The sequence below is a fragment of the Muscardinus avellanarius genome (assembly GCF_963383645.1).
Source record: "Muscardinus avellanarius genome assembly, chromosome: 5".
In the NCBI taxonomy this organism is placed as follows: domain Eukaryota; kingdom Metazoa; phylum Chordata; class Mammalia; order Rodentia; family Gliridae; genus Muscardinus; species Muscardinus avellanarius.
In genome coordinates this window covers 19,072,496-19,096,818 of record NC_137790.1, presented here as the reverse complement: position 1 = coordinate 19,096,818, position 24,323 = coordinate 19,072,496, and the positions used below count along the sequence as shown (strand labels likewise).

At 35.5% G+C, this 24,323-nt stretch overlaps 1 protein-coding gene across 1 annotated transcript in view; it reads right to left on the bottom strand.

The window, feature by feature from the left end:
- Window positions 1–24,323, bottom strand: part of CYYR1 (cysteine and tyrosine rich 1) — a gene marked incomplete at both ends in the record, with an annotated part of 110,729 nt that overhangs the window by 6,737 nt on the left and 79,669 nt on the right. Inside the window, one exon of the mRNA XM_080696351.1 lies at window positions 6,986–7,143. Within this exon, the coding sequence (XP_080552477.1) occupies window positions 6,986–7,143 (158 nt within the window). The remainder of the gene's footprint in view (window positions 1–6,985; window positions 7,144–24,323) is intronic.

Here is a 24,323-nt window from a genome sequence, read left to right as displayed (position 1 = left end):
TCCTTGCATTTATGGGCAACATTCTTATCTCTTTCTCTCCTTACTGCCTGTAAGAACCTCAACCCTGATTAAATAAAATATTTTGGCTATTCTGGATCTGATCCATCAGATTAATGTGATTACAAGAAAAGAATACAATCATGCTGACTGTTCTCACTATTTTATTAGCATTTTCTTGAGTGTGGTGGTCCTTTGCATTCCTTGGAAACACATATACACATACATATATGCATATATTAAGTTTTTCATTTATATATTATATATAAATATGGATACATATCTTTACATATCTAACTATATGTATATTACCATAAATATCTATATGTATCATCTATCTATCTACCTATCTATCTAGCATTTCCCACTTTCTGAGATTAATTTTATTCTTTCTTTTTTCTCCTTAACCTCAAACACCTAATGTTCTTTACTTTCAGAAGATGTGCTTCTTATTTCACTGAGAAAATAAGCTTGAGTAGGAGAGAAGATCCTTATATTCTGATCGCAAAATCTACAACTGGATGCCTCTGTTTGTATGACTGTCTTATTTCTGCTATAGTTAATGAACTACCTCTGATCCCATTTGCAGCTGACCTGAGTACTGGATCCTATTCTTCCTCATACTCAAGGATGCTCACTTATTTTCAAAGACACCTTCCACCTGTGTATGTATCAGTTTCCTCTTTTATCTTTATCTTTATTGCACTTGCTAGAGAAATACAAGATACCATGATCTGAATTGCTCCACAAGAGAAAAAAATTCCTTGATTTCATGCCCGTCTAGTTTTCTCAGCCCATGGAATAGCAAAACATTTAAAAATTTACTACTACTTTGCCAAATATTCAGAAAGTTTTCTGAAGTATTAATTCTGAAATTATAATGAATATGATGTGGAAGAAAGCCTTCTCATTGTTTGTTAAAATTCTCTGCAACACGTTGTCTGGGTGAAAACTTAATTACCTCATCTTGGCTTCCTCCAGTGTGGGTGGTGTCTCCAAGTTCTTGGTCATAACATTTTTACAGAGAACTTCTCCTAAATGAATTTTTGATGTATAAGGAAGTTGCGTATGGGATTTCGGTTTTTATACATGAGAAGTTTAGGGAAGTTACACATGAAAAGTTTTCTTTCATATTTATTACAAACATAGGAATTTTTTTAGTGTGAATTTATGGTCTCTGAAGAGGTTTAACATTTGATCTATAAAGGAAGTTACACATTTTGGGGTTTACACATGAGAAGTTTGGGAAGTTAAACATAATGTTTTTTCATACTTAATACAAACATGAAGTTTTCTTTAGTATGTGTTTGTGGTCTTTAATAAGGTTTCACAAGTACTCAGAAGTCTTCACACATTCACAGCATACACTAATAAGGCTGCCTTCATTTATGAATTCAGTGGTGAAAATGGAGTGTTGATTTCTTAATGAAGTATTTCCAAGAGACGGTAAAAATTACAGTCTGGTTGCTTTATAGTATGTGAAAGAAAATGAAGTCGATAAAGCTAAGCCTATCTAAGGTGAATTAGGATATATGAGTGTGACCATTGCACTCATGTGCTAAAGATCGAACCACAAAACTTCCAATAGACTGAATAAATAATTGAAGTCAATATACCCAGCCCTCAACATCTGTAGGCTGGGAGTGCCCCAGTTAACTAATAAATAAAAATGGGTTTGCATTTTAGGATTTCTACCTGGCCAATGAACTGTCCCTGAAAACAACTTTCCATGGAAATCCTCTATATAAACAAACCTCTCCTGAGTGGGCAAGGTGGTATGTTCCTGTAATTCCAGTACTCGAGAGGCTGAGAAAAGAGAATTTCAGGTTAGAGGCCAACTTAGATCCTTAGCAAGTTAGTGAGACCCTGTTTCAAAACAAACAAACAAACAATACATAAATAAAGGACTATTGATGTACCTCAGAGGCAGAATGCTCCTGAGTTCAATCCTCAGTACCAACAACAAAAGAACACAAGACCTCTTCTGAATTTGCCTTACAGAACACTACTCAGGGCTGCTCTGATTCAGTATTCTCAAATTGTGGTTCTCTGGTCTCAAGGTAATGTTATTTCTTTTAACCTCTGGGTCAATTCTTTTTTATTTGTTTGTTTGTTTTGTTAACAAACATGAGGAGGGAGGGGGAAGGAATGGGATGGGCTTTGAGGAAGGGCTAAATGAGTGATGTGTACATGTAGGCCTCTAGCATCTTGTACCCTATTAAGATGTCTGATTTTAATACACCAATACAATTATATGTAATATTTACATACTATATAATATATTGATATATATAAAGTATATATATTCTTTTATGTATATAAAAGAATGCCAAATCCAGTTTGTAGATATTTTCTCATGCTGATATTCAGAATGTGAACTTCCAGACAGAACATTCCATACATGAAGTTATTTTTTTTCTGTGTAACATAATCAAGGGTTTATGAGTCTCTCGGTAGTGCTATTAAATTTGATCACCTGGAGCCGGGCATGGTGGCGCACTCTTGTAATCTCACAAGTTCGAAGCCAGCCTCAGCTACTTAGTGAGGCTCTCAGCAACTTAGTGAGACCCTATTTTCAAATAAAATAGAAAATAGGTCTGGGAGTATAGCCCAGAGGTAGAAAGACTTTGGGTTCTACCCCCAGTACCACCAAAAAAAAAAAAAAAAAAAAAAGATCACCTGGTCAAGAAATTCTCCTATATTTCTCATTTAGCATTTTTCTGTTAGGAAAAGCCCCTGCCCCTTGTCCATCATTTATCTATTTAGTGTCTTTTTCTTTTTTTCTTCAGGAGACTCAGTACTGTTCTTCACATCTCAATTGTCACGATGGCATTGAAATACCTTGCTTTCCTTTTGTTGACATTTAATCTTTATATCCTTGTCAAGCCTTTTGTTTTGGTTTTACAATGCTATCTTCTTTTAGATATATAAGCATCAGATAAACTTACTTTTTAAAAACAAGGTTAACATGATCACTTTGCTTTGTTTACATTGAAGTTCTGGAAAAAAGGGTCAACGCACAACTTGACACACAGTTCTTATTTTCACACTGACCACTTTAAAAATAATTGCAATTAAAGAAAGAGGTCAATCTCTTTAGTATGTTCAAAGTGGCAGAAATGAAAAGCTTACTTTTGGAAGGTCATTATCCAACAAAGGGTTAGATGTGACAGCAGAATGACATCTCCTCTAGTGCAGAGCAATAGTGTCTACTATCAGCATGGGGTAAGACGACCCTAGCCAAATTATGTTCTCTTAATGTTTCTGGCTTCTAGGCTATACAACACAATAAGTTGGGTTGTTATCCAAACTATTGCAAGGTTAATTAATTAATATGGGTAAAAGTGTTTTGTATTTCCACACATGAAAGATTTTAAAAAGCAGTCAATACTATTATGTGGTGTTTCCTGAGCCTTTAAGTGAAAGCTTAATTAGTGAATTTGAGAAGGAAATGAGAAGTAATCAAGCACATTATGTTTTCAGAATCTACTCTTTTTGCAGTAAGATGCTTCCAGCATAAGGTTCATTATGTTTCTTCCATTATTCACTTTCCAGAACAATGCATTTACTGAAAACACAACATGAGGCTGTGATCTACTAGTATAATCGATGGTACTATAAAATTTGAAAACATGTTTCTAGGCACGAAATAGAGCCTTCAGTCCTAATAAAACACACGACCTTCACTTAAAAGTGGTATTTTTATATACTAATTTTATTCAAGTATAGAACTTACAGAAAAGTTAAACAAAATGGAAAATATTTTAAAACATTTTAGAATATCTTAAAATTAATTTTAATTATAGTCTTTGACCAAGCAAATGTATATCGTTTTTTTTTTTTTTTTTTTTTTTTTTTGCGGGTGTGGAGATGGAACCCAGAGGCATTTGACCTCTGAGCTATACCCCCTGCCCAATTTTTTATTCTTTATCTTGAAACAGGGTCTCACTGAGTTGCAGAGGGCCTCAATAATTAGCTGAGGCTGTCCGCGAACCACCATCCTCTGGTCTCAGCCTCCCAAATGTTTGGATTACAAGCATGCGCCAGCATGCCCGGCACAAATGTATATCTAGAATGGTATCTGTGGAGCACTTCTACCTGCCTGCTCTTCAATTAATGTCTCTGCTTGACTTTCCTCTGTCCTTCTCTTGGGTTATGAGCTAATACGGGGGTGGGGATGGAATAGGGAGATATAAAGACTAAAAAATACATACTTCCAGATGTTCTTTTTCTAGTATCTTAGTCCCTACATTTTACATTGATTCTAACAATGTTCTTGACAAGTTGGTAATATTTGGAAGTGCACATTGCTCTATGTTATGGTATAGATATAAGGTGTCTCCCCCTCTGAAGTCTCATGTATTGCAAGTTTGGTCTTCCATGCAGCAATGTTCAGAGGTGATGATTTGGGGAAGTGATTAGATCCTGGAAGCTCTGACCTTATTAATTTATTAATCCATTGGTAGCTGAATGAAATGCTGGGAGATGATGGAATTGGTAGACAGGTGGGGCGTAATTGGCGGAAGTAGGTCACTGGGTGCATACAGAGACTATTTCTCACTCCTTCCTCTTTTTCTTTCTGCTTCCCAACCACATGTCCTTCTGCCATGATGTTCCACCTCATATCAGGCCCAGAGCAATGGAGCCAACTGGCCATAGATGGAAACCACTGAAACCAGGAGCCCAAATCAACCTTTCCTCTTCTAAGTTGTTTTTCTCTTGAATTCAACATAGTAATGAAAAGCTAACTAGCACATTCTCATAATGAGTAAATGCTGTCTGTTCCAACATGGAACCTAGGGCCAATTCTCTAGCTATGAGTCTTACTGTGAGCTTTTTTGTCCATTAAGCTGTGATTTTTGAATGCACACTATGTGCTCAGTCTGGACTTACATGCTTGGGAGAGAGAGATGCATGAAATAGACCAAGATCCCTGCTTCGTGGAGCTAGTGTTCTATACAGAGGTGTTGAATGTTCAACAATAAACAACTAGGTTAGGTAAAACATACATATCTTAGGAAATTAAAGGCACCCTGGAAAGAAAGTAGAATAGATAAGAAATTTGAGTGCTATGGGGTGGGGCATATTACAATTTTAAAAGAGGATTAAGGCAGGCTTCATTTAGGAGGTGACTTTTGATCAAAAGGAGTCAGGCATCTAGGCAAAACTCTGAGATGGGGAGGCCCCTTGTGTGTTCAAGGAACAGCAAGAGACCAAGTGTGATGGACAGGATATCACATCTATTTAAAATGGCATGCTTCTCTGGCTGCTTTGTTGACAATAGACTCCAGATGCTGGGAGATCAGTCAGAACCTTAATGCAGTAATGGAGGTGAGAGCTGGCAGTGTTACTCTCACCAGGGAAGTAACAGTAGTTCTACTCTTTGCACTGTGAGAAGCAGTCCGAAACTGAATATATTTTGCAGGTACAACTGAGAAGCTTTCTTGGTAGACTGCATGTAGAAAAAGAAAAATCAATTATGACTCTAAGATTTTTGGTCTGAACAATTGGACAGTTGAAACCAAGAAGCTTATGAAAAAGAGGATTTTGTGAGATCAGAAATACAGGTTTAACTGTCACATTTGGTATATATACTAGGCATCCCGGAGGAGATGTCCAACATGCACTGTGATAAAATAAATCTGAAATTCAGAAAAGAGCCTTAGAATTAAAATATTATACCACTTTGGAAAGCATTATCATATTAATATTACATATTACTGTGAAGCCAAATGATGTAATTAAATAAAATGTCAGTATGGTATGGATGAAGACTTAAGACTGAGCCCTAGCACTGCAACATGAGAATTTTAGAGGAGAAGAAGAATGGACAAAATAGGAACTGGAGCCAGGCGTAGTGGTGCAGGCTTGTAATCCCAACATTCAGGAGGCAGAGATCAGAGGATCACGGTTCATGGCCAGCCTCAGCTACTTAACTCCTTACTTAGCCTCAGCCTCAGCCTCAGCTACTTACTACTCAGTGAGACCCTGTTTCAAAAAGAAAGAGATTAAAAAATAGGGCTGGGAGGCTTGGCTCGGAGGTACAATGCCCCTGGGTTCCATCCTCTGTACCGCAAAAAAGAAAAAAGAAAAAAGAAACTGGAGAAATTGTCATTCCCACATGCATCTGAATTTGCTCCCTCAAACTGAAGCTGATGAGAAAAGATTAAAAAAGGAAGAAAGAAATATAAAATCAATACATGGAGAAGATTATATAGAAAATATGCCCTTCTTTTATTTTTTTTATTAAAACTGAGAGAGAACATCAGTGTGGATGGAAAATTATTTTCTATAGGTATGTTGAAGTTAGGACACTCCTTTGTATATTAAATTAAAAGTTAGGGAATGCCTTTTGTGCATTAAATTGTACATGTGCAGATGGGCCAAGAAAGCTTTATTGGAATTTCTAATGCAAAATGTCAACATATTTTCTTTGGAATCACATATACTCAATATATTTGTATGGGGAACTTCTAGCAGATTCTCAACAAATACTTGTAATACTTGTCAAGTTATTAATATATTGCCTTTGCTCTCTTTTGAGAATTCTTTTATCATAATGAGAACATATAAAAATCTTCTTTGATACTTTTCCTTAAGACATATCTACTATTGAATCAGACACCAGTTTATTGAAACATATAATATACTTTTTTCTATAATGACTTGTCAGGACTCCCTGGCAGGTAGACACAGTGGGTGTGAATTGTGTATTTATCTTAATTCTGGCTAACTGGCAATGGTAGTCAATGAGACGACCATTGGAAATATAAATATTGTCAAATACAGAATGGATTCTCTTACTCACTTACTTATTATCTAAGTAATCTCTGTTCAAAGTTAGAGATTCCATCTCCATTTACTTAGAAATACCTTAGAAAATCTGAGATTATTTCAGTGAGAGCCTTTAATGTTTCCTTCTGTCTCTAAGGAACAGGGAATAACTAAGAAACCGAACTCTTCCTTCCAGAGCAAGCAGCTTTCTTACCAGGATAAGAGGAGATGGCATTGATGTGAGCGGTTCTGACAACGCCCACCCGGGTCCCACGATTGTTTTTCATGCACATACAGATGCATATGGCGATTCCAGCAATGACTCCCATGATGAACACAATTCCAAACACAATGCCGGCAATTGCAGTGCCCCTTCAAGGAAAAATAACAGCACATGGATTACAGAGGGCTATATGAGTTCTTCAGTTTTGCAAATACAGATCTACAACTATATAACAAGTGCCTCTTTCTTTCTTTCTTTCTTTCTTTCTTTCTTTCTTTCTTTCTTCCCTCTTTATTTTTTTCTTTTTTCTTTCTCCTTCCTTCCTTCCTTCCTTCCTTCCTTCCTTCCTTCCTTCCTTCCTTCCTTCCTTCCTTCCTTCCTTCCTTTCTTTCTTCCTATTTTATTGGTGCACCATAGTATCACATCATAATGTAGATCATGTTGACAATGGCATATATTCACACTGTACTTGCCAGTTGGTTTCTGTAGTGTAGTGGTTATCACATTCGCCTAACAAGGGCTTCTTTAAAATGCTCTTAAGAGCTGGGCGTGGTGGCGCACGCTTGTAATCCCTGCGCTTGGGAGGCGGAGACAGGAGGATCGCACTGGTTCTGAGCCAGCCTCTCTGGTTTAAGAGACCCTGTTTCCAAATAAAAAAAAAATATATAAAACAGGCTTGGGGGTGTAGCCCGGAGGTAGAAGGGCTTCCAGGAACCCCAGTACCACCAATAAATAAATAAATAAATAAATAAATAAATAAATAAATAAAATGATCTTAAGGATAATTTTGGAGGAGGCAAAGGCAGTTCAAGAAAGGAAACAGTTCAAACAATGTTATGTCCCTGTGTGGAGGTATCACTACCAACCTCACTATCAAAAATGAGGAGGAAGGTGAGAGGAGCATAGGGGTATGTGGAGGGAAATATACCAAAAAATGTGTGCATGTATGTTTGTGTCACTTTGAATCTCACTGTAATGCATAATTCCAGTGTACCAATAAAGGTATAAAACATAAAATACTAGGGAACAAAGAATTCCTTGAGTCAGTCATCCATATTATCTATATTTCAAAACGTTAGAACAAATTATAAACCTTTAGTGAATTTGCTTCCAGCACAGTTGACCAATCTACCATTTCAATTCTGGTTTCAAAAAATTCATGTATTAATACACAACACAATGCTCCAGATATGTCATCTAAAATGGTATTTTACAAATCATTCTGCAATGTACCTAAATAGCAAAGAATTTATCTGTGGAGCATGGAGTATATTTTTAATGAAGGCAACTTGATAAATGACAGAATATTAAATATGATTTAACATTTATTCTTGATTAAATCACTTAATGGAATAAGAATTATTTTCTTAACAAAGCAAATAATACCAAACAGCATAGTTTTTAATATTCAGGACACCGCCAATGAGCAAGTATTTTCATTAAATTAAAGAACATTGTAAACCAAACCTCTGTCTCTACTCATTTTAATGGTTTCCTCCAGAAAGTTTTAGCTCATGCAACAAAACCTTAAATAATTTTTTTGACCAAGCATATCAATTGTAGCAATTCTTCCTAAAGAAATATAGCACATGTGTGCAGAAGCAATGGAATGAGGATGACTCAGGAGAAACGTTCATGATACATGGCTTACTTAGTATTATGGATAAGAAAGCAAGTATTAATAAGATAATACTAATATTTTATAGAATAATTGCAATGGAGTGAAAATGTCTTTTATATATCAAAATTTTTAAAGTATATAGCGATTATCATAAATATATGAAAGATAAAAATATTTAACTTTCAAATTCATGTATTCCCTAAAAGTAATAATTTTAAACACTTTTATCTGTATTTCTAGTAAATTTTGGGTTTTTATCAATATTTTCACTAATTTCCTTACTTAAAATTTTTATTTTATGTAATTATCTATTGACTCCTTTTACAGTATTTGGGATGTACATCTCTTAGTCTTTATACTTCATTAAATCAGTTATCAGTATTTACATCACTATGACATTGATTATTGCTGGTCCAAGGAAAGTTTCATGGTTATATTTCATTTCTCATACATTTATTTCTAAAGGAATCTCCATGAGTTTAATTTTTTCATACACTAATTTCAATTCCCTGCAAAATTCCTAGAAATACTTCACACAGCTATCAGTAAGCTTTCATATTCAAGCACAGTAAAAAAAAAATCTTGTTAGTCTCTTGTCCCCAGGAAGGTTTTCATCTTATAGCCTACCAGTTTCATTGGTTTCTTTGAATCTGGAACAGTGCCCCTCTATACTTGGATTAGTGGTTCTCAGATCAATCCGAATCTAGAACAGTGCCCCTCTACACCTGGATTAGTGGTTCTCAGATCAATCCGAATCTAGAACAGTGCCCCTCTACACCTGGATTCGTGGTTCTCAGATCAAGTTTCTGGACCTCATTCTCACTCTCTTTTGGTGAACTGCCAAATTTGTGGAAGCACATCTTAAAGATTCATGCAAGCAGAAGTAGTTTGTCATATCTTAGTATGCCTCTAAATGACTTTATACTATACTCTCACTTGATTTCTAATCAGGGTGCTATGTTAGCTGGCATTCTGTTACTGTAACAAATATCTGTGATAATTAAACTTTATAAAAAGGAAAGATTTGCTTTGGTTCACAGTTTCAGAGGTCTTAGTCCCTTACTGCTTGATCCTGTTATCTTAGGGCCTGAGTAAGACATTATGTCATAGCGGGATTGCATAGTAGAAGAATCTACTCACATAATGACAGCCAGGGGGCAAAAAAGAATAAGAAGGGGCTAGAGTCCCAATATCCCCTACAAGGACATGCCACCAATGACCTAACTTCCTTCCGCTATGCCCCATTTCTTCAAGTTTCCATCATCTCTCAATAGCACCACCCTGGAGGCAAAGGATTTAACATATGGGCCTTTGGGTGACCCTTGTCCACACCATAGGAACTTCCTATGAAGTTCTAAGATTAAAGATATTATTTCTTAGAAATACAAAGGTATTATTCATTATCTTCTAGAATCTGGTGCTGCCTTAGTTAAAACCCCAGGACATTCTAATTATTTCCCTTTGTTATCAATTTTTTTCTTTCTTTCTAGAAGTTCTTAAATTTTCTTTTTTACCCTTGCTGTTTCATAATTTTATAATGTGCCTTGGTCTTCTTTTTAAATTCATTTTGTCAGGCCCTTAGGTTTCTTCGTTTAGAGACTCAGGGATTTCAATTTCTTAAAACTTTTTCATAAATTGATTATTTCTTCTCCATCATTTACTGTGCTTCTCTTCCTAGAAGCCTACTCTATAATAACCTCTAAGCTTATCTCTTAATTGCTTCTCTAATTTTTTCTTTTTGTTTTTTGAACTACATTCTTGGGAATTTCATTGACTTAAGTCTTTCAAAGTTTTGTTGAACTTGCAACTTTCAGCTGCCATATGATTCATTTTCATCTGTTTTACCTTATCCTATACTGTAGTCCTCTCATTTAAAAAAAAGTGTCCTGTTTTGCTTTCATGGATGCAATCTCTTCTCTTGCATTTCCTCTGCCTTGTCTATGTTCCTTTTCATTGATGATTTATTTTGCTCTCTTTCATGGCTGATGTTTTCCTCAGATGTTTGGTGATCCACGTTCATGTGGTGAAAGCCTGGTCCTGAGCATGATGATGTTAAGAGCTGGTGGGACCTTTAAGAGTGGGGTCTAGCCGGGTGTGGTGGCGCACGCTTGTAATCCCCGCGCTTGGGAGGCAGAAACAGGAGGATCGCGCAGGTTCGAAGCTAGCCGCGCACGCTGGCTTAGGAGACCCTGTTTCCAAATAAAAATGCAAAAATAGGTCTGGGAGTGTAGCCCGGAGGTAGAAGAGCATCCAGGAACCCCAGTACCACCAAAAAAAAAAAAAAAAAAGAGTGGGGTCTAGTAGAAGGTTGCGAGGTTACTGGAGGCTCGCCACTGGAAAAGATTAATATGATCCTCCTGACACCTCAGTTGCTTCTTGGCTTCCAGTCTCATCAGGCTATTGCTCCTCCTCACTCGTGTTCCTCTCATAATGCCATCTGCCAAATAATCACATAGCCAGTGATGTCTTTGCCAGAGGTGGGGCCAATCTTATTTTGACTCTCACATTCCAAAAGTGTGAACTAAGCTAAAAAATTAAAATTAAAAAATTTAAATCATGATTTAGATTTTTTAAAATTGGTAACCCAGCTGCAGGTATTTCATTTGATTAATGGGATGCAGACTGTTACATCCTCCTTTTAAAAAATAAGGCTTTAGAGCCGGGCGTGATGGCGCACGTTTGTTATCCCCACGCTGGGGAGGCTGAGACAGGAGGATCGCACAGGTTCGAAGCCCTTAGTGAGGCTGTCAGCAACTTAGTGAGACCTTGTTTCCAAATAAAATATAAAAAATAGGTCTGGGAGTATAGCCTGGAGGTAGAAAGCCTCTGGGTTCCACCCCCAGTACCACAATAAATAAATAAATAAATAAATAAATAAATAAATAAATAAATAACTTTAAATAGTTGCTTGGAAGTTAGGGTAAAAGGGTAGAATTTGACATGTGATCTTCATAAAAGAGAGGCCTGCCTGAGGTCAGTTTTCCTGTGTGTTTTTTTAAAATAGAAATATTCTCTCTCCCAATCCCTCTCTCTCTCTCCCAATCCCCCCCTTCTCTTTCTCTCTCTCCTCTCTCTCTCTCTCTCTGTCGAAAAAAAGATTCTCTAATATTGTCATTGTGGAACAAGAGCCTGCCAATTTCCTAAACTTTAGACTTTTGCTGGGATGGATGTGAATTTTCACAAAATCCCGGTGCTTCCATCCCAGAAACCTAGTCTTCCTCCCATCACTGCTATCTTTCAGTCTTAAAAGCATAATCTCTAAACACAGCCCATCTGTGTTCCAACTGCAGTTGGGGTCCAGCCTCTCTTTACCTCAGTCTTCTCACTCATAAAATAACAGCCAGCTTAGTGATTATCTGTCAAATTGCTCGTCCTGCGTCTTGTGCTCATGGACTTTTGTGCCAGATAAATAGGTAGCCTACACTTTGCTAGGGCAGGCCTCTAATCTCACTCCAAACCATTGGGACCAGACCTGCATCATGTCAGAAATTTCAGGTTTTGAAAATGGATACAGCACATCATTATACAGTACATGATTATAAGGCTACAGTAAAGGTGGGGATGTGAGCAGTCCTGGATTATATCGACACTAGTATAAAGCTATACATTGGTTCAGATCTTGCCACATACTGGCCTTATTTGTAATTATGAATATTTTAAAAACTCTGTAAAGAAAAAGTATAGACAAGAGATTACAAACCTGTATTTTTACTTTCTAGAAGATATTTCTCCTCTAGAATGTTTCCCCCATTCACTTAAAAATTAAAATATTATTGAGTATTTAAGCTCTTTATCATGTTTTTGTGGGCATTTTCATTTTGTTATTGAATTATGAAGGCAGAATATGAGACATGCTTGAATATACAGCTATTAATAATTAAAGAATGGCAAAGACTAGTAGCTTAATAAGTATTCTCAAGAAAAAAGATTTATCAAAGGAGATAATTTAAAGTATAAAAACAAAAATTTATCTGGGAAGCGCCTTTTAATAGTAATTTTTAAGTCTAAATAATATACATTGAAGGGCTTAATTTCTATTCTAGAATAAGCAATGGTCCAATAATTTAGACATAGGTTTTTCAAAGTATGTGTTCTTGAAGCTTTTAAGATATCCAGTTGGGGCATATTTACATTCATTAATCCCGTTTTTAAATAGAAGGAAGTAGAAAATTAGTCACATTTTGTTTCCTTGCTGACAGCTCCAGCAAAAGTGCTTGCTCTTAAGGTCAATAATGAAGTTGCAACTAATGTATTAAATTTTATTAAATAATGACTTTCATGTACTTAATCATTTGGTACCCATTAGCAGTTATAAATCAGTATTTAAGACATGGCAAGTATAACATTTATAGCATATTTACTGTGTTATTTAATTAAAAGAAACAATGAGCAAATGGTAATCTTCCTGTATATAAATAATTTGGGTTAGTCAACTGTTGCAAAGAAGCTATTAACTCAATAGAGAAACATGGCATCTTAATGAAAACCTTAGTAATTTATGGAATATAAATATTTTCTTAAAAGATTGCTTTCCAGAGTTCATCCCTTCTTAAACTTTGATTTTGGAAAAATTATAAATTCACTGGATGTAAGAAAAATAGTACAGAAAAGTCTGGTGTGCCATTCACCCAATTTCCTCTGATGGTTACGTCTTAGGTAAGCAGAGTGAAACATCAAAATGAGAAAACTGACATTGGTATAAAGTGTGGATATAGTTCTATGTCATGTGAACATATGCATAGATTTGTGTAACCACTGCTGCCGAGGTGCAACACTATTCCATCACTGAAAAATATATCCCGTGTGCTATTACTTTATGGTCATATCTGTTCCTCTTTCTTCTCATCCTCAATATCTTCTGGCACCACCGATCTTCCTCCCATTTCTGTAATTCTGCAATTTCAAGAATGCTGTACATATGGAATCATGTACCATGTGATCGTCGAGGGAGCATTTTTGCACTCAGTATAGTGATCTTGGAATCCATCCTAATGTTGTATGTATTACAGTTCATTCTTAGATGATTAGTATCCCATGGTATGTATATACGTTTGTTTAATTACTATTTACGTTGGGATCTTTTGGTTATTTCAAGTTTTGAGTTAGCTGCTTTTATAATAGTATGCAGGTTTCTGTGTGGACGTAAATATCCATGTCTCTGCAATAAAAGGCCAGTAACGTGATTACAAAGACATGTGTTAACTATGTTTGATTTTCAAAGGATCTGACAAATTATTTTCCAGATTGGTGCACCATTTTACATTCACACCGGCAGTGTGTAAGAGACTGAGTTTTTCTGCATCCTTGCCATTATTTGGTTTTGCTATAGTTTTTGCTTTAACTGTGTGAGAAATTGAAACCAGAGTCAATTTATATCTCCAGCCCTTTTCATTTTGGAACCAGGCTTCATTAAAATACTGTGCACTGGCCTTAAACCTGTCTTAGCCTCCCAAAGACCGAGATTATGGATGAGTGCTACCATAACCACCTTGTTTTAACTACTTTAATAAATACATAGGGATAGCTCATGAATGACTATTTCTAGGTTCAATATATTTTGCTATTGTTGTATAAGGTATTTTATAAATGTTGACTAGATTCTATTGGTCAAAGTTGTTCATTCTGCATCTTTGACAAATCAACCCAAAATGACATATTTTCTTGGGCAAAGGAAGAAGTGCAACTTCTATCTTATTTTGTTTATTATTTTTATTTTAGTTGTTGATTTTCTTTACCATAAGGCATAATTTGGGTAAATATATATGAAAAGGGAATATTCCATTTTTAGGATACAGCTTTAATAACTTCATGAATTCTACAAGTTTCATATAGAATTTCTAACAATTTTAATAATTTTGTGGACTTAGTACTAAAAAAATTTCTTACTTGTCAGCAATCAACAGGCAAAACCCAGGATGATATCAACAAATTATTCTTTTTCATCATTCATTTTAGTTATTCTTTGTAATGAATGTGCTTGTATCTGATTTAGTCCAGTAGACAAACTAAAGCCATGAGTCAAATGAGGTCTACCAGTTGCTTTTGTAAATAATAGTTTATTAGAGCAAAGCCACAACCTTTACTTTCATGCTGTCTGATTGCTTTGCTGGTACAATGTCAAAATTGAGTGGTTGTGACAGAGACCATGTCACAACAGACCGTAAATATTTACTATCTATCCCTTCCCAGAAAAAGTGCACCGATCCCTGACTTAATTCATGCCAGTAAATTAATCTTGTCTTTTTCTAGGATGACTTTAGTCATCCATTTAGTTAGGCCACTAATAATACTATACCCAAAGGGAGTGGTGACCTAAATAGGGCAATTTCTACTGAGGATTTAACCCTCTATAGTACTTGGGTTCTCTTCTAATTCCTCTAATTAGAAACTCCTAAGAGTTACAGTGTTTGAAAATCCTGTCCAATTAATCCTATTAATATCCTTTACTATAGTACTTTCCTGATACAATGGCAAAAAAATCACTCATGCTTCATGGAATAATAAAAAAAATAAATAAATGTTAGGTATTCGTCTTCTGTTCCTGGCATACAACCTCTAAAACCTTTGGAAACTCTGGAGTGATGAGTGACTTTCTTATGTTGATTATATGACTGGCGACAGGACCACTAAACAGTTTCACGGCTGGAACTGGTCACTAGCAAAACTCAGCAATGATTGGGTTGGAACTTTCAGCTCAACTGGCTGACCTCCAAGGAGAGGAAGACTAGTGGTTATCACCAATGGTGATTTTTAAAAACTCGAATGTGCTTACCTAAAAAAAAAAAAAAAAAACCAAAAAAAACACTGCCATAGAAACCCCTAACCAATAAAGTTCAGAGAACTTGCAGATAGGTGGGTGAGCACATTGAGGTAAGGGGACCTTGGTGTGCACGGAAAGGCCACAGAAGCTCTGAAAGTGTCAAGCTCCCCTCCCCCAAGCCTTCTTTCATTTGCCTGTTTCTGATTTGTACTCCTTATAACAAGCCAACAAGAGCAAATAAAGTTTTTCTGGGCCCTGTCAGTTGTGATCATATTTGAAGGAAGAGGTGTGGGATTAGGTTTGAGTTTGCAGCCAATGTGCATGGAAGTGTGGGTAGCCTGGAGACCTGGAACTTGCATCTGGTGTCTGAAGTGAGGCATCCTGAGTCTGAGCCTGAGGAGTTGGTGGCTAATTCTAAGTAGTTAAATTGAATTGAATTGTAGGACAGACACCTCACTGGTAACAGAATTGGTTGATGTTAGGAACAAAACACACACACACACACACACACACACACACACACACACACACTTCCTGCTTCCTTTTTACAAAAATCTCTGTAGATGTAAGTACCAAGAGCCTGTATTTTTATCTCCACAAGTGAATATTGACTACGTGCTGATAATAAAAAAAAAAAAAACTGGAACAAAATTATGGGTTAAAAATTTATAGCAATGTGAGATTTTGTAATCAAGACTTAAATGTATTTGTAGTAATTTGTAGTAGCTAGTGATAATATGAAACTTCCTTTTACAACAAGGCTTAGAAAATAATGTATGTCATTCCATAAATTGCTTTTCATATATATGTTCATATATATGTCGCATATATATGTGAAAACTATATATATATATATATATATATATATATATATATATATGGTTTTTATATATCTAAACTATATATAAGGATATATACCATATAATTTACTATATGTATGTATATCCTAAATTACATCTTTTTATCTCTCTCTATTTTTTCTGTTAATGTTGCAGTGTTATAATAACCTGGAACAAACTTTAAGGCTCAGCATCTTAACACAGATACCTCGATATTGTTTTACTATTAGATAACATTTATGTAAAATAATAAGTATGAGAAAAAATACCAGTGTGATGTCTCTATTCTTTGACATGTCTCAATTTACAAATGAATTTTATATGATCTCATAATAACTAGAATTTAAGATTATTCTATTTAATAATTTAATAACAACACAGATAATATAGTAGGAAAATAAAAAGAGTCATAGAATAATTTGATGTCCATAGAAAAAGTGGACAACTCGTAGATTTTTCTTATGAGAAACCTTTCATATAGACCTAAGAGTTTTTAAGAAGTGCACAGGGCCAGGTGCAGTGGCATGTGCCTGCAATGCCAGTACTTGGGAGGCTGAGACAGGAGGATTGCAGGATCAAGGCCGGTGTGTGGTAATTTAGTGAGAATTTGTTTAAAAAAGTAATAAAGGGCTGGGCTGGGGTGTGTAGCTCAGAGGTATAACACCCTTGAGTTCAATCTGCAGTGACATGCATGCATGTACACACACACACACACACACACACACACACACACACACACACACACAGAATTTACATAGCAAAGGCAATTTTTTAGAAGAAAGTTTCTGAAAAAAATGATCACAGTTTCTAAAGAATAAACTTAAAATATTTTTTCCCATTTTAAAGCAAAAATTTTAATCCATTAAAGAAGGGAGTATTGGGTAGTTACTATAATTAACATGTGATGAATTAAAGCAATAAAAAAATCTTATTACAACAACATACACATGAGAAGAATAAAACTTGGAAAAATCCCCATTGAACTATTCCATTTACTTAATAATCTGTTTTATTTTTACCACCACATTACAATACTGTAACACCCTTCAAAACTAATGTTTTATTATAACTGGCAATTTATAAGGCATGCAATTTAGTAAAAAATTGAGTTTCTTAATAGTAAAATAACACATTTCTTCTCTGGTGCTTTAAAAAATCATTAATGAATGGTAAGAATAGGAATAAGCAAACTTCAGTGTAGTTTTCAATATTAAGAGTACTTATGTCTACAAATTCAGTAATGATCATAAGTCCTCAGAATTATCTTTACCACTATCTTTCAATCTACATGTACATCTATATAAATCAAAGATAACTATAACTGCAAATGGTGAAGTTATTACTAAATATTATTACTATCTTATGTCAAGATGTTTATATAGGATAGAAGCTCAAATCTATATGATCGTGTCTGTAAGTGTATATTACTTACCAAAAACCTCCATGAAATTGGAATATGCCAAATATATTTATTTTCTTACTCTAGTGTCTCCCTTTAATGATTTCATTCAATAATTAACTCCTTTGGGGGGGATAGTTTTATGTAACTTATTTCATTTATCTTCAGAATAATAAAGTTAGAAATTAATGACATTGAATGGGTAAATTTATATGGTTTGCTAAATCAAGCCCTGTGCTAACCAGTTGTCTACTTGAATATACATCCTCTATAATGTCCTTAATAAAAGAACTCTTGAATTCTAACTAGGTCCATCACTACCTGAAATAAGTACAAGATCTTCTAAACACCCTTAAAGCTATTTTTTGAATGTGATGATATTCTGGAAAAGAATTTATAGATAAGGTATTTCATGTCATTTCTTAGGAGACCTCTTCAAGAGATGACTAAAATGGGATTTTTTTTTTGGTCCCATCTTTTCATCTCATCCTCTACTCTACATTCTGAAATATGAGTACAGAGACTAAACCACAGACTCCATTTTGGACCAGGAGTACAAGGGTCATATCCTAGGTATGGAGATCTGATCTAGATGGAGTTTATACCCAGTAGCTACATGGAGATGCTATATCAGCTCCCATATTACTTGCAAAAATCCTTGGGAGCATTACAAATAATACGATGTAATATGATGCTAACTATCTTTCTTTAAATGAGAGATTGAACACCTAGTTAAAAAATTCATTAAAACCTGTTATTAAAGTGTACATGTTCGGTATGCTTCTTGACCTAATTTTATTGAATATAACTCCTTTGCCAAGATTATCATACAATCTTAGCTATTGTAAACAGAAATATATTTAATGTGCAAACTGCAGTTTTATGGAACACAAAGATACTTTGGAAATCTGTAGAAAGATTAAAAAAAATCATACCACTAGCAAAAAAGCAAGAGATCGCATTCGAGTCCAATTAAATTGGGATCAGTCATCTTACATTTTAAGTAGACTTAGAGTTACGACTCTTCAAGAAGACCTTCAAGAAATCTCTACATTGCTTATACATTGAGGAGGTATACAAAATGAGAATAGAAACTGGTCTTGACTGCGTTGTGAATTGTAGGGTGAACTGTACAATAATACTTTATCACAAGGGTTCAGTGGTAAATGCTATGATTGATGAAGAAGGCAAAAATAATCCAAGCCAAAAAGTATCCTTGAGGACTGGTTGGCCTGCACCTAATTTCACTGATCAGATTTTCTGAAAAAGTGCTCAATTCCTTCATGATTTTGTTCTGATACAAAGTCAGTGAAGATTAAGTGCATATGCTAAAATATGAGTAACATTTAAAATACCAATTAAACATTGTTTTCTAGCTTGCTGCATGGATATATATATATATATATATATATATATATATACACATATACACACTGAGAAAGAGTCAGGAGAGAAAATAGACATATATTTCAGAGAATCTTTATTCAGATGCTTATTTTCTAAAATAAAACCCAAATATTAAAATCCAAGTATTAAAATATTATATTAAATTTATTCTTCTAATGGATATACACACATTTATCCTCTAATATGTTTTTGAGAGATTCTGTATACTATGTGGATACCACATGTCATTAGACGTCAGTATAGCTTTGAGATAATGTAAGAAAACAAATGTAAGAAAATTGCCAAAATCTAAATGCAGTGATTTATATTATGAAAAGTTTCTAGAAACTTTTCATGTTATATATTCTACACAAAAGTGATTCATTTAACTGTTTATTTACCAGCAATATTTGGAAAAGTAGTATCAATTCATCTTAAATAGGTTGAATTTTCCAGTTTTGTCCTCAGGGAGTTTCACTTGTTTTTTTAAGTCAATACACCTTCAACTCCAAATGGCTGCCACCTGACAGCAACAGTCACTGCTTCATACAATTATGTACATATTAAGGGTTTACCATATACTAGAACCGTTCTGGGTACAGGGCTACAGTTGAGTAATACATAATATTTGCCTTCAATAAATGTAGAGGCACATACCACACAGTAAACTAAGACAGTCAATTCCAGGCGAGAAGACTAAGACTAGAAAATAATGAAAGAATTTGATGATACTCAGAAAAAGAGAGCTGTCCTTTTAAATATAACAAAAAAGGAAATAAAATAAAAACGAAAATAGCAGTAATGAATTCTTAATACTTCTTTGTAGAAGTTTTTGACCCAGAGGGTGTTTTGTGAAATTGAATCCAAGCCACGTGTTTTCCAGGTGTTAAAACCAAATATGTAAAATCTAAAATAAAGTATTTACCAAAGATCTTCTACCTAGTGCCATGGTATGATTACGAACAGAGCTTAGCAGGCTTAATTTCCACTGCAGATCCATCCAGGTGGCAGTGGGCACCCTGCACTCGGCATTTCAAATATTTATGGAGTCTCTTCTTCATGCCAGATACTCCATCAAGTGTCAGGAAGTAAAGATGAAAGAGAGTCTAATTGGGAAGCTGAGAAGAAGAGGAGAGAAAGGATTCCTGGAATGTTTGGAAATTTGAGCCCTGAGACCTGGTGACTGATTGAAGGGGGAGTGTGAGATGCAAGGTGACAGTCCCCTGTCGCATGACAGTCCATAAAACTGTGCTGAGATGAAAAGATAAGACAGGCATTCACAGACCCGATTTAATTAGATGCAGCCATTGCACACACGTTTCTTCCACCTTCCAAACCTAAGCCATTCTTAATTACTTCTAATATAATACCGTCATTTATATTGCATTGTTACAGTGCACCCGTTTGAAGTAAACTTTTCTGAAACTCCCCACTGAGCTAGTCACCTTAACTTTTGAGATTGAATCAACACAATTTTTTTTTTTAATATCTCCTCTGGCAGAGATACAGTGTTGGAGACTTAAAGATGATAGAGACTGGTCCAGAAACACACACACCTATGTGCATACCATTATAAAGTAAGACATGAAGTGCAATTGGAGAAACATGACCTAGGTTCTATGAGAGCAGAGACCTAATCCAAATGCATTGGTGTGTGTGAGGGCATGCCTTAGTGTGCGCGTGAGGAGACATTGTCTGTGTGTGAGTAAAAGATGTTATGTGTGGATTTGTGGTGCTTGAAGATGTATTGCTGAAGGAGGCAACCCTTTCTTAATATTAAATGAAGATTAGGGATTACCCAGAGAAAATTGAGGAGATTACAGCAGAAGCACATTTCAGATCAAAAGACCAATATAGAAATGCTATAGGCATGTAATTTTTCATGTTGTGTCAAATACCATGAAAAGTCCAAGGAGAAAAACGATCATAGGAAGAACTCTAGTCAAAGAAATATAAACCATACATAAGCATATAAGGTGACCTAACTGAAAGGGATAGGAAAGGGAAGAGGGAAATTCCTTAATGTACATGATAAAAATTTACAAACATCTAAAGTCCATCAGTAAGTGAAAAATGAAAAGGAGGGAGAGGGAGGGAACTGAGTAAGAGCTAAATGAGTGATGTGTATATGTATGCCTCTACCATCTTGTACCCCAGTAAGATATATGACTACAATGCACGAATAAGAAAAAAGTCAAGAGTTGCTGGAATGGGAAAGAGCTTATATGAGGCCAGAGAACAAATAAGTGTGTGATGGACAAAGTAGCAAGGTCTTTGGTGACAATGCAAGGCACTTAGGGTTTTTATCAGAATTGATGGGAGACTAGTGAAAAGCCCTAGGCACAGATCAGTCTAAGAGTAATGTGGGGAGTGGATCTGATGGTGCCAGACTGTACTCAGGGAGCCTTATTACAATGTCATTGTAATTATCTGGGAGAAAGATGGCAAAAGACTCTACTGACAATAGAAGTGAAACAGGGAAGAAAGGAGGGAGAAGGGAATTCAAGCACAACATAGAAAGTGAATTTATTGATGTCTTAAAGTCATCAAATTCAAACTCTTGAAGAACTATTGGAATTTTGTGCTATCCTCAGTCACCCAAAGCTTTGGGATAATCTCAAAATTTAGAAGGCACTAAGTCTGGATGCCACCTATTCCATTATGAAATAGTGGGATATTGTATGTGTGTGAAATTTTAGGATGAATTTAATCTATTAGATCTCTCATCTCGCCTACAAAAGAGACCACTCTGAAGGGGAATTATCTGATGCCTGATAGGAAAAAAATGGAAGGATTAGACCCAGAAAGGTATCATAAAGAAGGTAAGACATAAACTTTGTTTACCTTTGTTACCCACTGGTCTGAATTTTAATAAAGTGTGTTTTCCAAAACAAATATGTTTATAAAAGGCATATTTTAATACTGTATCCCATAAACTTTTAAGGTAATGAACATGTATAAATGGGAGGTTTGCTTTATTTATTTAATCAATGAACTTTTAATTGTCCTTCTCAGAAACTGATGTACTTAAACCTTTTTAAGGCATGAATTAAAGATGATAGTCCTTGAGCTATTCTTAGATTGCTTCATGCAGTGTTATCTCCCATCCAGGTCTTTGTAGAGTTAGAATCTAATTGGATTAGATGATGCTTGAGGTTACTTGCAGCTCCCCAGCATCACAACTAATTAGCAGAAATTCTGTCTTAATAGTACAGTTGCTGCAGGTCAACAAAAGAAGCAAAGCTGGAGTGGAACTCAGCCTAATGAATGCAGAAAAAAGATTAGAAGCAAGTTAAGTTTCAGTGTGATAATTAATAATAGTCCAATAAGAACAAAGTTCTATATGAATATTGACTAGCTTTAATTTAAGCTATATTTATTCACACAGTTATCTCCTCCAATATCATATTGAATTCTGAAAGGGGAAGAGAATATCTTCTTTTCAATAATTCTTATTTCATTTATTGTCACTACAAGTGAAAGTCCCCTCTGTGAAGATGTAATAATCATGAAGGTAGTAATAAATATTTTATATACATCATTATAACTGTATGTTCCAATTCATATTATCTAGGCAGCTCTAAATGATTTTAAATTTGGAAATGCATAATTTTGTCTCAAATATAGTGGCAAAAGACACATGACATAGTAGTTGGTGTGAAAGCATATAAAGTTATGTGACTTCTTTCTTAGAGAATAAAAAATTCAGGCTATGTTTATTGGCCTGCTTTACTCGTTTTACAAAATGTACAAATATTGTGACATCATATCTTATTCCATACTATGTAGATTTATTATTTTCAATTAGAAAATAATAAAATGTTTTAAAAATAGAATGGATTCTATGCCTTTTTAGTAGCTGAATGTTTCACTGTATTCCTTGAAATTCCCATAGGCCAGGGGGCTTCTCACTCTTACAATCACACAACTTACAAGAAGAGATTTAATTGGCTTTTGAACCATCAGAGTGATAGTTCTTATGCCATATTTTGTATCTTTCTGTGTCCCCAAAGCAAGTGTACTTCATCCTCTCCATGTGTTAGCACAGATGATAAAGATGTGAAGAAGCCTCAGAAATGACAATTTTCCTACCAGGAGAAAAGGAAATTAGTCAATATAAGCTGTGTAGACTGGGAGTCAATGTACAGCAGTATGAACAATAGCTATTCAAAAAACTTATTTTGCAGACATAATAAAGTATACCACAGTCAGAGCTATCTCTACTTATTCAACACTCTTCTGTTTAATTAATGCAGATTAAGCAGAGAGGAGTAGGTCCAGCAAGGGAAAACTCCACAGCAGGGAATACAGAGTAATAATCTCTAGTTTTAGGGGTCTATCTTAGTAAGGGAAGTGCTGGCAGCAGGTTTCAGGCAGAAAGAGTTAAGGCTCACCAAATTTCCCAGTGGTGCTCTGCAACTCCACTTTTCCTCTCTCTTGGAGGGGCCATGTAACCAATGTTCCCCAACTGAATATTAACAGAAGTGATGCATGACTTCCTGTCAACATCAGTTAGCATCAATGCGTCTTCTTCAATAGTATGTACTCCCCAGCCTGCCTGTGTACCTGAAGGTAAAGGGTTCTGGGATGGCAAACACATTCACAATGTGGAAGGAGGTGAGTCAGAGTCAGGGCTTGAGGGGGAGCCACGCAGCTGTGATGGTGCTGGGATCAAGAATGAGATTCTTTTGTGGTGGGATTAAGCCACTGAGATTCCAGGGGTTATTTGTTTCTGCAGCTTTGGCGTCACAATTAAGAGAGCAGGATGTGAATTCAGCATAGTACATCCTGTGTTTAAAAGCAGTTTCCCCCACTAATAAGCTCTGTGGCTTGACCCGTCTGAGCTCCAGTTTATGGGGTAAGAATCTTGTTGTCAGGATAGAACTCTGTAAGAGGTTTCAACTCAGTAAACAGGTGGAAGTGCAGTGGAGAACCCTCAAAATACATTTCAGAGCAGATGAAGCTTCCAAGACTCAGGTGTAGCTGTGAGGAGGGCCCAGTTATGTAACTGAACGGGACTACACAGGGCACCTGACTTGGTAAAGAATATGGGAGCTGATTCCATTTTGTGTCAGTGAAGTCTGTGATCCTCAAGGCCAGCTCCAAGTTAGATTTAAATTAAATCACTAAAGAGGCTGATGCCTGGGCCCCAGTCCAAATCAATTAAATTGGAATCTCTGGGCAATGGATCCAGGAATTATGATATTTTTACAGCTACCTTGATAGTGCTAATATATAACTGGTGCTAGAAATAACTGGGTTGGAACAACTAGAGGATAAGATTTCCACCAAGATATCTAAAGCTGCTTAAGAGTTTTCTATCT